We start from the raw sequence: 12,558 nt of genomic DNA on the forward strand, positions 1-12,558 counted from the left end.
TACAACTGTTGCACCTCATCAACTTAAATATCCTCTGCACAAATATACTGTGGACATCGAACCTAAACGCCACACTGTGTCTGAGTCTAATTTTGGATTCGTCATCATCATAAAAGATCATACCTATATAGTCGGATAATACTGTTACTATGGTAGGCATGGTGTTTTTCAGAAACCAGGCCCATATTCTACAAAATAACAGGCAACCCAATTCAGAGGCAAACGAAGCTTCGCATAATTGACATATCTGAACATTTGCGGTTATTAAAACTTTGTGAAAACTAGTAATACTACAGTAGTATGAAGTGGGATAGCTATGCAACATGCCAAGGAGACAAGCGTGACCTGCTAGCACCAAAGCTAAACATTAATAATCCCCGACACGTTAATATCTGACACGAAAAGGTTGTATAATAACTTTAAAGCACACGAACAAACCTGTCAGAGATTCACTAAATGTCCAAACCAGGGCTTTTTGCCCTATATGTAGCGTTTTAATCGCTGCAACGCGACAGTGGGTAGATGTTCTTGTGAGGATAAAACGACTTCTGGTGTGCGACAGGAAGTGATGTCCGCTGTGCCCTGAGATTAGCCTCGCAGCTAGTTTTCCCCTCTTTGACTTTGTACAAATCTTGTTTTCCTTACCATTGGTAAACTCTAACCAACGTGACAAAAATACAATAATAATAAAAATGAACAATACTAAAAAATATATTAATTTAGTAGTCTGGTTAAGGATTGTAGCAACCTGGCAGTCAAGATCCAGGGCACCATGTGTGATATTGTAAGTTACTGCAAGGCATCTTGGGAAGTAGGCATTGATTGTTGTAAACATGGCGGCCGCAGTGGCTCGAGTTCTGTCCTTCAGTAAAAATGCTAAGGTGATTGTGTCTCCACTCAAGCTCTGTGTTGTTCCTGCTCGCAGCTACAGCTTAGAGGTGTCCGGTACCGGCGAGGTCATCACTCACACCGGACAGGTAAACTCAAAAAACACTCTCTTTAGTTCACTGTTGTTATACGCTATTGGGTGTTAGCCTGCCGTTAGCAAACGTTAGCCTTCGCCTGTGTGGTTAATGGGTCTTTTACAGTTGTTATTCCGTTTAGTATTTGCATTTCATTATTTACGATACTTACACACTTATATATATGTGCAGTATATACAGTGGTTAATCCAATGTATTTGTTTAACATGACGGCTTCATGCGCTCCTCACTAAACCAGTGACCTCAAATGGATGTATATGCCCGAAAGAAAGAAAGTGCTTGTGACGCAGAGGAATAAGTCCTGTAATTAATGAAACACTGTCTTTGTCGCAGGTTTTTGATGAGAAGGATCCCAGGAGAGCCAGGTTTGTCGGCAGGCAGAAAGAGGTAACTTAACTCACTATAGTTTTTGTACTGATAAATATAAATAACTTGTTCCTCATGTCACCACAACATCTATCCAGAAATGTCATCTCATGTATCCTTGTTGTTTTTATGGTCAGTGAATGCAAACTATTTAATCTGCTGTAAATTAATTTCTAGGACAGAAGGTATAGAGAGTATGTGTGTCTGTAACGTGAATTATGCATGTTGCAGTCTAACTGCTTCTGCTGTTTAGCTAAATGTTTTGTTGCATTTATTCTTTTTGTGAGCTGATAATGACAGAAACCATTGACTGTTTCAAGGTGAATAAGAACTTTGCCATCAAGTTGGTGGCAGAAGAGCCGGTGACTGACGTTGAGGGCAGAGTTGTGTCCTGTGATGGAGGCGGTGGAGCGCTGGGCCACCCCAAAGTCTACATCAACCTGGTAAGAGCGTGCACCCACTACAGTCATAGACGGTCTATTTGACATAACCTTCCTGGAGGCTTGTCGCAGTTGTTAGTGGTTGAGTCAACCAGCAACTTGCTTCATTCATTATTCACCATCACATTTTGCAAAGAAGGTTACATTTGTTGACTTGTTTGTGTTCCTCCAAGTTATATTATCTTCCTCTGCTAGAGAAAATGGGTTTGTGCCATTTATCTCACTGTCAGCAGAATGGCTCTAAAGAAATGTGCTTTCTAAACACTGTATGGGGACCCACTTTTTTTAAGATGGCAAACTATTGAGACCCAAGTTGCAGCATGAATTATGACAAGATCACACGTGTGCATAAGGTAGTTACTCAATTAGTTAATATATATGTTTATATACCTAATGCATTATGTAAAACATATGCACATAACTATTAAGTAAAAGATTGTAAAAATGCTGCAGAACTTTTTTGGGGACCCAAAAATATCTCCCATGAACCATATGTGGGTCCTGACCCAGTCTTTAATTAATCCTAGTCGGATGAAACGGATCATCTTTACATTGCTAGGATTACATTGTATATCATTGTAGTTTGAGTAATATCCAAGGTTTACTTTGATCATATACTCATTTACATCATGTTTGTAATGAAAGCTGAAAATAACAATGCATTTGATAATTAAATCACATTTTCTAAATAAATTATTTTATGTGGAGGTGCTTGAATGGCACAATTAAGAGAAAAATGTTTAAGATTAAGTTATTAATTGTTTCATTTTTTAATAACTTAATGGGTAATGACTTTACTCTGACATGATTCTGTAATCTGTGGAATGCACTTGTATTATACCTCTTCTATTGTTGTAGTACTGTAAGCATCTCCCCATCAGGTGATGTGTAGGTCCTAAGTTTTTGTAAATAATAGTCTATCTCTTCTCTTCAGGATAAAGAAACAAAAGTGGGCACATGTGGCTACTGTGGATTACAATTCAGACAGAAGCATCATCACTAAAACCTTTCCTGTGTCTTTGCTTCTCTGTGTAAATTGCCATATTGGTTAATAAATTATATCTTCACTGTCTAAGTGCTTTCCTCTTTATGACACTGGTTAAATTCAGAGTTGCAACCCTGAGACTTGTAGTATTGTCCAAAGCTTTGATAAGCTAAATGTTTCACAATGAAATGTGTTCCTAAGTCGTTTCTTTTATAGGTTTTTTTATGTGCATCGCATTCACATGTACAATTTAATGGAGTATTTCGTCAATTACTCACCTGCAGTTCCCACAATGACTGGCAGAGGTCGCCAGTGTCCTGCAGACATCTTTTGCCTAGAGGAAAAACAAAGAGAGAGACTAAGGTACACTGGCAAAACCAATATTGTGACTTTGTTTCCAACTGAAAAGGATGAAGCCAGTTTCAAATATCATATTTAAATATCATTGATCTAAACTATAAAAAGTGGGGGAATTCATGACAAAGCACACGCATGTCATCTGCTCGATTGCCTGCATAAGCAGTATTTCTTTCTTTCCATCACCATTTACTTATGACTGCAATGCTCATCAAAAAGTAGACCAAGTAGGTTTTTGTCTCTGCTGTTTAGAGTAAAAATCACTTATGAGAACCCCAGCATTTATCTTGCATTATTCCCTCACACACTCGCTGCCGTGGAGTCTATATCCTTCTCTTGATGTCTTCTTTTGGGAGGACATCAGGAGAGAGCCTGCTGTGTCAGATAAGACACAGCAACATAGAACAATGCATGTTTGAAGAAGATCATATATGTATGTGTGTGTGTGTGTGTGTGTATATATATATATATATATATATATATATATATATATATATATTTCATCAGGCTTATTCTCCATAGACCTCTGCATGTTAAATTGGCCTGTGCTTGGCTCAGGCTCCAAACAGCACGAGTCTGTTCTGTCCCCAGTGATGCAGCCAGTGGAACTGCATTTTCCACACCATGGACCTCAGGTTGGGAAGAGAAGTCAGGCAGATATAATTGGCCCTGGTGGCTCATGGAAGTGAGGCTTGTGCTGTGGTTAACCTCATCTATAGTCCGACCATTTTGGATGAGTGAAGGGGAGAGCCGTGCATTGTTAAAATAAGGCAGGTGAGCCAGGTCGGTGTCGGGGAGCTGACCGGTAGGTCTTGCGGCTGGTTAGTCTGAGCGGTTCAGAGGAGATGCTTGAGTGACTGAGTTGGAGGCACTGCCAGGGGCAAAATCTTCAGATGAAACTGAGCATATGAATTGTGCTGAATTAAACAGCACAGTGTTTTTGAGCCGAGTTTAACTGCAGTCTTTAATTATTCAAAACTTTTAAAGGCATCGGCAGGCATAATGTAATACTCTTTAATATCATGTCCTTTTATGTCAAGTAACTCCACAAATTAGAAAGATGGATTGAGCCAGTCTATATTCATGATCTATCCTCATTCAGCCTTAAGCTGTCAAATCATCAAAGCAGTCAATAGCTAGGTTTCTATTAAATTCTACTGTACATTTGATAATTGTCATAGACGAAGATGTGTATGTGTAACGTTCACTGCTGATAAGTGAATAATGGGAGTTGAGAAGCAGTAAGATGCACAGAAGTCTAGATCACCACAGAAGGTGTCTGCCTGTCTCACTGCCTGTCTCACTGCCTGTCTCACTCAGTTTTTGCACTGAGTCAAAGAATGTTGTGTACCTTCTCTTGTACTTTCAGCCTTTTCTGACATTTTTCCATTGTACACATTCACATTTACCTTCACACCGAGTGTAAACACCCCTATATGAAATATGTTGACAGTTATTCCGTTTCCATTCAGGATTACTTTGATGCAAAAAATGTGCATTAGTATAGGTTGAGGGGGCTAGCATTGTTGCCTCAAAGTAAGAAGTTCACTGGCTTGGATTCTGGTTCAACAAGGGTCTCTCTCTCTCTGTGTGGAGCTTGCATGTTCTCCCTGTGTTTGCATGGGTTCTCTCCAGGTACTCCAAAAACATGCAATTTGGGTTAATTGGGTTGAGACACTCAAAATTGGCTGAAGGTGTAAAATGGTTGTTTGGCCCTGTGATAGACTGGCGACCTGTCCGACTCGTACCCGCCTTTTGCTCTACTGTCAGACAGGAAGTAAAGAGTCCTATTTTTTGACAATGCAAACCCTCAAGCACAATATGACCCGCTCTGCTGCGTGAGACTGTTCAGACAAAGACGTGTTCAAGTATGATTGTAATCATTTTTGAAGATGGCCTCACCGCCGAGACGCGCAGTCGATAATGGAGTTGAATGCCATTGACTTCAGAAGCGCGGTGCTCCTCCACAACAATCACTCACTCTGTACAAAACATCTCGCCCGTTGCACTAATTGCCCTATTAAAATATTCCTCCTTGAAGATGTGTCACATTACAACCCCTGAAGCTCATTATGATGCTCCCCGCAGCCAATTATCTGAACCTCCATGTCTGGAAGCCACTGCGACCAAAAAAGGGGGCTCATCTGCTGATCGGGAAGCAGCCTGTCTGCCTTCAGTCCATACCTATACTGTATGAGGAGCAAAACAGAAAACTGACCTTTGGTGGTTGTCTTGGGGGCGACTCTACTCAGCGCCACTTTAGAGTCAGGTGACAGAGCTTCTGACCTTTACCATGGAAATAATGACTTGTTCTGGTGCCAGCAGCTCTGAGGGTTACCACGGGGAATGAGACACCTCTGGCAACATGAGACTGTTTTTTGGAGGAGAGAGTTTGCACTCAGCACTTTGATAGACCCGGAAAAACCAAAGTGTGTGTGACAAGACGCAAGAGACTTGGAGCTGTGTGGGTCTGAGTGTGCGACTGAGACTCCCGACAGCGCTGAAAGGAAATAGGTGTCAGACGCAAAGTGTAGAGCGGAGTCATTTGAAGTTGTCAATACTTCCTATGTAGACACTCCCAAGTGGAAGTTTAAAAATAAAAGAAGGACAAAATAGTATAGAATCAATATCAACAGTTAATCTTAAGTGTATTACAGAAAAGTCCTTTTCCTCTTCTTCCATGAGACAAAGAGAGTTAAAAAGGCTCTAAATGGTGTGAGCCAGACGAGTGAACGTTGGGTTTAACGCTCCCTGACCTGTACAGCAACACATAGTGACTTAATCTGATTATAAGGCCCAGGGAGCCGGCCTGTGTGTCAGACTGGCTGCTGAGCGGCTCGAGCTTGTGTATCAAGAGCAGACGGAGATGAGGTGAGACGGGTGGAGGTAGGGTGAGGGTTTAGTAAAGGTGGGTGATGTCTGCAGGAGTACAGGTCAGCAGAGCAGGCGGAGAGTGTGACAAAGGATTGCAAAGGAGAGAGAGATGAACCAAGAGAAATGGAAGATAAAAGACATGTTTTTGTTGTTGGCAGCACTTCTCGTCTTGATTATACCTTTGTAATCATTGAAACTAGACTTTGATTAACCAGGTGGATGATAGCACGACTGTCAAGTGTGTACATTGCAACTGTTAATGAACAAGTGTGTAGAAAATGTCACCATGTTTTTGCAGACTCTATAAGTTTAAAGTTTAGGTCAAGGCGGCTGTGACCTAAATCAGGGATGCACAGACACAGATGTTCATGTGGGATATGTTTATTGAAATAATTTAAGGCTAAGAGGGCTATAAAACCTACGTTTCAAACAGTATTTGTGATTAAAAAGCCAAAGTCATTTGTTTCTACATTTTGTTGTTGAATTTGTAATTATACAAAGATGGTATGATCGTGTAGGGCTGTAAGATGTTTAAACTGTTTTTATGTTTTCGTGGTTTTTTTTACTAAATCAACTCGTATTTTGTGCTACAAATAATTTTAGTTGATTATTGATCTCAAACGGCTGAAGGTGACAACACTACACTTGGCACTAAGCCAGCTTCTTATCTGACTGCAGCTCAGTATACGTCGTCACACCACGACTTTTTCACCACCTTAAATGTCAGAAAGGAAAAGAACAATATCTGTTTTAGTGCAATGACTTTAAAAAGAAGAAAAAAAATCTCCAGCCTCCTTAAAAGAGAAAGAAAACTTTACTGAAACAAGTCAGATGTCATTATTTATCATCTTAAGTCTGACTTATTTATGAGGCAGAAACAGAATGAAATTCACGGTCGGGTTCATCCTGAATTATTTAATTTGAAATGGTTAATTCCATACAAAGCCCAGGAAGATCCCTCCTCTGTTCTGATGAATTCTTTATTACTGTTTCTAAATCGAAAAACTGCAGGAGGGGAAAAAAGAAAAAGAAAAAAAGATTCTCACAGTTTCTTGTCATGCTTTTGTTTTAGAAAGTGCTAGCTTGAATGTTTTTCTTGTGGTAAATATGTGAAGTTTTCTTTAATAATTAAAATTGAGGGCAATTTATTTGTATCAAATATTCAGCTCAGCCTTATTTTCCTGTACTTTTTTTTTATGGGAAAAAAAAAGAAAATATTACCTAAGTGGATAAAGATGACACACTTACTTAAAAGTACTTGAGAGGTTTCATTAAGTATTTTACACACAGTGGATTTTCCCGCGGTCCCAGGTTGACAAAGTCAAAAGCCGCCTAATGAAAAGGGACGCATCGCTGATTGCAGCTATATCTGGAGCTGAGGTGGAAGTGGCATCGATTTAACAATTTAGCAGGACCCTCCTCTGTGGGTTTCCATTAGTCACGGCTGAATACCATCCACTTCCCCGCTTTCACTTCCTCAAAACACACATGCACACACATAGATCCTGTATACACGCGCACACACACACACACACACGACGCGTATATATATTGCAGGCGTCAGAGGTGTATTCTACTGTTCGTCAACGGGATTTTACAACATCTAAACCGATATCACTAATGGTTCCAGCGGATGTAAGGGCACACTCAGAAAAAAATTGCCATGCTATACAGAATACACCTTTTATTTTTGTGACTCCAGTGCATGTGCAAGGCTATAGTGCAAGTGTACAAGACGGTATATTTTTTCATATGTGTGAATCAAACAACCTCGCTGCAGGGAAGAGTGTGTATGTGTTTGTGCGTTTGCTCACATTTGAGCATCCACGGCTCCCGGGTGGGGGGCCTTTCAATTTTCTTATTGTAACACAACTTGTGATTTTAATCTCTTGTATGTTTTGTGTTTCTTGGCTTTGCAAGTAGACAAGCGCTTAATTAGCCAACTGTTGGACGCTCCACGCACTCAACGATTGTTGCAGCTTCCGTATCGACAGGAAACTTTAGCCTCTTCTTCAGTCTTTCAGCTCGGGCATCGTCGTCGTCTGACGTGGCCATCAAGTGCAAAATTAAGACACACCGAAAACAAGTTATTTGCAACATTAAAAAGTCAGTCAGAATATTTGTTTTTGAACTTAACAGAGCCAGTGATGAATGAGAAGTCTGCCTTTTGTCAACCCTCGCCTTCAAAATCAATTGTATCCAAAATAACTAAAAGGAACTGCATTGTATCTTCTGCCAGAGTTTCTGTACGAATGGAAAAAGTCCAGCGGTCTTTGACAGAGTTTGTTGCGTCGGGTCGGACTACAAAGACGATGTGGACCTCACGAGTTCAAAGGATTGTCCCGGTGCTCTGCTGTCCATCATAGCGTCATTCAAACCTTTCCACACCTCGGCCGGTTTGGGCTGTAGAAAAGGGGGAACGTGGAAAACTCCGTCCACCCATTCTCTGAGCGTGGCCACCGGTGATTCCTGCTGCCTGTCTCTGTTAATGAGCCCCATAGTTGATGGATAGACGGGTGAGGAGGACCCGGCGGTCGACAGCATACATGGAGGATACTCTGGCTCCAAGCTGCCGTCCAGAGACACTGCAGTTTGGGCAATGGACCATATTTTGGGCTTGGCGTCTGCACCTCGGAGGTCTGGATTCGGATAGAAGGAGGTGTTTTGGTGTTGGACTGCTGTGAGTCTGGGACAGTCGGGGGACAGTCTCTCTTCTCTGTGCAGGGAATCTGGATCTGTGAGATGCCCGTGAGGGAGATTTGTGTTTGAGCTCTCTTCGCTGTCCTCAGGTAGGTATTGTGGCTTCGGATCACAGTCGGAAGCGTCCGATTCCAGCAGGTCAAAGTCTTCAAGATCACTCTGCAGGTCTGCACATTGTTGCTCTGCGATGACGAAACATTAGTTTTTAGTTTAATCGAAACCTTGAAACACAAAGTTGTAGTGACAGATTTGTTTTAATTGCAGGTCCGCTTACCAGACTGGTCTTTGTCATCTTTAAGTGTCTTCTCAGCTTCATCACTGTTATCATCACAGCCTCGATCATCGGAGCCTTTGCAAGCCCTTGGTGACCAGGTCACCTTGTTCTCCTTCTTTAGCCTCCGGCGTGCGTTGGCAAACCATGTAGACACCTGAGGAAGAACGGGAGGTAACACGACAAAATAAAATCCTAGTTCATGGAAGAAGGTTGGAAACAAGGAAAGTGAAGGCAATGAGGGACAGAAGAGATATAAGGAAAGAAACTGCTAATCACCTGTGTGAGTGTCATCCTGGTGATGATGGCGAGCATAATCTTCTCTCCCTTCGTGGGATACGGGTTCTTCTGGTGCTCCTGCAGCCAGGCTTTCAGGGTGCTGGTGGTTTCACGAGTGGCATTTTTACGACGGGAAGCACTGTCAGAGCAGGAATACCTTTAGAAAAAAACAACAAAAAAAACATTTGACTTGACATTTTCGCAGTTGTACTGGAACAATGAGAGTCGGATCACCTATGGAGAAAAGCCTCTGTCTTTTATTGGTTAAAAAATAAATAAATAAAAGAGAACAATTGAGAAAAATGTACTCGCTGCTGTAAAACCTGAAGATATAAGTCACCATTCATACTGTCTGGTATATAAAGACTATATAAAAAATGACTTACCCATGTCTGTCATAGGAATATTGTCCAAATGTGTATTCATAAGGATAGTAGGCAGGAGTCTGAGATGTGCCCACATGCACAGATGCAGCTCCCTCTTTGGCATCGAGTGGCCCCTGAACCATACATTTGAACATAACACACAAATAAATATTTATGACATACTTTTGCAGAGAGACACTCTACATACACAAAAGTGACTTTCACTGTATTTCACTTGGATTATTTTCTGTCTCACTGGAGTATTAATATTTCCACATCGTCGAGAAAATGTGTAATTTTCCATCACGCAATTACGCATTTTTGTCAAAGAAATTACTATCAAGGATCAAACGGATGAATGAAAAGTGACTCGTTAAACTCACTCTGGAGTAGAGAGCGGTGGCGTCGCTGGAGCAGGTGTTGTAGTAGCCCTGGCTCCTTGGATAAGGGCCGCTGTACACTCCGATGCCGGTGCCCGGAGTGAGCTGGTGCCCCGGGGAGCGCAGCACCGGGTGAGAGCGGGGCGATGCAGGCTCCAGACAACTGGCCAGAGAGCTGGAGGTCATCAGAAACTTTGGCAAGAAAAAATCTAAATTAACTCAAGCTGTCCTGTAGAAGCACCAGTTTTTGTTTTCCATTTAAATTGTATTATGAAAGTTTTTACAGCGTTTTATTTCCGCGCGTAAAAACTGGAAAAATGTCACTTTGACAATTTGCTGCTATTCCTCTTTATTTCTGTTGTCATTTAAGTTAATACAGGACTTTAATAACGAAGTTATTTTTTTCAAACCACAAGAAATACATGTTTTCAATAGCTACTAAAATTAAGAAATACAGGCTCAAAGTCTTGAGTGTACCTGTGGTGTGGTGGAGTATGGATATCCCAGCTGAGAGTAAGCCATGTCTCAGATCAGATCAGATGACAGAGGCAGGAGCGCAGAGCCGCAGCGACACTCAGCAGCATCCGTGGCACATGTGCACTTTTGCCGCTGTTGACACTGTTGTAACTAAACAATTTCCCCTGGTCAAGTTTCCACACTTGGCTGTCATTTACCACGTTATCCAAACGGGGACGCGCATACATTTACGCACCACTTTCAGTCCGCGCACAGACGATGGAGAGTCATGGAAAAAGTAACTTCTCGCCTTCCCTGGTACTCGCGCTGCCGCGTCTGCAAAGTCCGCGCTCTCGGTTACAATCCAAAGCACATGTCTGTGTGTTGTCCGTGTGCGCGTGTGTGCGTATGTGTGTGTATGATCAAACCATTCATCTCTGAGAGATGAGCTCTTTGGTTTTAAGGCGCGCCTCTGTGACGTCAGCCCGGACTCAGTGTAGCCTGGTGTTCATATCAAGATGAGGAAACTCACCTAATTAATGCCTCCTCCCTCAAATCCACGAGGACAGCCACATACACAAGTGCACGTGCCAACCCCCAGCCCTGCAAAAAAAACCTTCCCAAAGTCCCCGTGCGTAATGAGAATGTGATCAATTTCCAAAATAAACACAACACTCACACACACACACACACACACACACTTTCTATGGCCAGAGGGGGGATCAGGGACGTCATGCGTTGACATCACATTGACACTGGGTGATTGATGACTACAACCTGATATTAGCATAATCGTTTTGCCCTGTAGTTGAGATAAGTTGTCACCGCGGAGAAATCTCTCTGTCATCCACATATTCATGAGTGGGGATATTTCAGGTCTCCTTCGAGCAAATTAATCAAAGAATAAACACTCGCTGTATTCCCTTGAGTAAGCACCTTTACCAACTGAATGGCTTGTCATGTTTTTAATAACAGTGGCTTAAGTCGCCCCGGTGAAGTGAAAGCATTTGTTTCTTTTCTTTTCTTTTTTTTTTTTAAAAAAAGGAAAAAGAAAAGAAAGAAATTCATCTTTTATAAGGCAGGCTCAAGGAAGGAGAGCAGAGCAGGAGTGGATGTGTTGTGGAAACATGTCTGGTGTTCAAATATTTGGATACTTTTCAGCAAAAATCCAATCCAATCTAATCCACTTTATTATATAGCACGAGTTTAAGCAAACACAAGGTTTCCAAAGTGCTGCACAAAAGGATAAAACAGAGATAAGATAAATAAATAAATAAATACACATTAAAAAAAACACATAAAACAAATACAATAACATAAAAACACATAAAATCAACACTATGTGGTGTTAAAAGCCAAAGAAAAGAGGTGAGTTTTAAAATGAGACAGAGAGGAAGCCTGTCTAATGTGCAGCGGCAGACCATTCCAAAGCTTTGGAGCTGCAATGGCAAATGCAGTTGGTCAGCTGACCTGAGAGATCAGCTGGGCATGTAGGGGTGCAGCAGCTCAGAGAGGTACAGTGGGGCAAGGCCATTCAAGGCTTTAAAAGCAAATAAATTTAAAATGAATCCTAAAATGAACGGGAGTTAACCTAAATAGGTGAGATGTGCTCATACTTGATTGGGCCAGTTAAAAGATGTGCAGCAGCATTTTGTACAAGTTGAAGACGCGCAATGGAGGACCCGCTAACCCCCATATAAAGTGCATTACAGTAATCCAGCCTAGTGGTCACAAAGACGTGGATTACTGTCTCAAATGGCTGTCTCTGAAGGACTGGTTTGATTTTTGCCAGCTGCCTTAACTGGAAAAAGCTAGATTTCACCACAGCTTTAACATGGCTGTCAAATTTGAGGTCTGAGTCCATTTTAACACCCAGATTGTTCACAATTGGCTTGTGATACTGTGCCAGAGAAGAAGTGCCACCAAAGACCATGACTTCTGTATTTTCTTCATTAAAATTCAGAAAATGTAAAGACATTCAAGCTTTAATGTCATGTAAACCCTTTAGCAGTAGGTTAACAGAGTAGGAATCAGCCTTTTTGAGGGGGACATAGATCTGGCTGTCATCCGCATAGCAATGAAAAGAAGTGCCATGTTTCCTG

The 12,558-nt window shown here is 41.6% G+C and overlaps 2 protein-coding genes across 2 annotated transcripts; one reads left to right on the forward strand and one right to left on the reverse strand.

The window, feature by feature from the left end:
• The first annotated feature begins 808 nt into the window (after window positions 1-808).
• On the forward strand, window positions 809-2,864 carry ndufs6 (NADH:ubiquinone oxidoreductase subunit S6). The gene is made up of 4 exons (XM_058620107.1): window positions 809-977; window positions 1,317-1,370; window positions 1,670-1,792; window positions 2,724-2,864. The coding sequence occupies exons 1-4, from the start codon at window positions 834-836 to the stop codon at window positions 2,790-2,792; spliced, it is 390 nt and encodes a 129-aa protein (XP_058476090.1). The 5' UTR covers window positions 809-833; the 3' UTR covers window positions 2,793-2,864.
• Window positions 2,865-6,673: 3,809 nt separating this feature from the next.
• On the reverse strand, window positions 6,674-11,014 carry irx4b (iroquois homeobox 4b). Its single transcript, XM_058618326.1, has 6 exons — window positions 10,478-11,014; window positions 10,004-10,192; window positions 9,642-9,754; window positions 9,256-9,412; window positions 8,980-9,133; window positions 6,674-8,887 (listed from the first exon to the last, which is right to left on the reverse strand). The coding sequence occupies exons 1-6, from the start codon at window positions 10,520-10,522 to the stop codon at window positions 8,307-8,309; spliced, it is 1,239 nt and encodes a 412-aa protein (XP_058474309.1). The 5' UTR covers window positions 10,523-11,014; the 3' UTR covers window positions 6,674-8,306.
• Window positions 11,015-12,558: the final 1,544 nt, after the last annotated feature.

This window comes from Solea solea, chromosome 20 (assembly GCF_958295425.1).
Source record: "Solea solea chromosome 20, fSolSol10.1, whole genome shotgun sequence".
Taxonomy (NCBI): domain Eukaryota; kingdom Metazoa; phylum Chordata; class Actinopteri; order Pleuronectiformes; family Soleidae; genus Solea; species Solea solea.

Coding starts and splice junctions, on each gene's coding strand:
- ndufs6 (XM_058620107.1), top strand. CDS start 834: ATGGCGGCCGCAGTGGCTCGAGTTCTGTCCTTCAGTAAAAATGCTAAG. Junction 978..1,316: donor TCATCACTCACACCGGACAG/GTAAACTCAAAA, acceptor TCTTTGTCGCAG/GTTTTTGATGAGAAGGATCC. Junction 1,371..1,669: donor TTGTCGGCAGGCAGAAAGAG/GTAACTTAACTC, acceptor GACTGTTTCAAG/GTGAATAAGAACTTTGCCAT.
- irx4b (XM_058618326.1), bottom strand. CDS start 10,522: ATGGCTTACTCTCAGCTGGGATATCCATACTCCACCACACCACAG. Junction 9,755..10,003: donor CCACCGCTCTCTACTCCAGA/GTGAGTTTAACG, acceptor TGTATGGTTCAG/GGGCCACTCGATGCCAAAGA. Junction 9,134..9,255: donor CCAGGATGACACTCACACAG/GTGATTAGCAGT, acceptor GTTCTTCCTCAG/GTGTCTACATGGTTTGCCAA.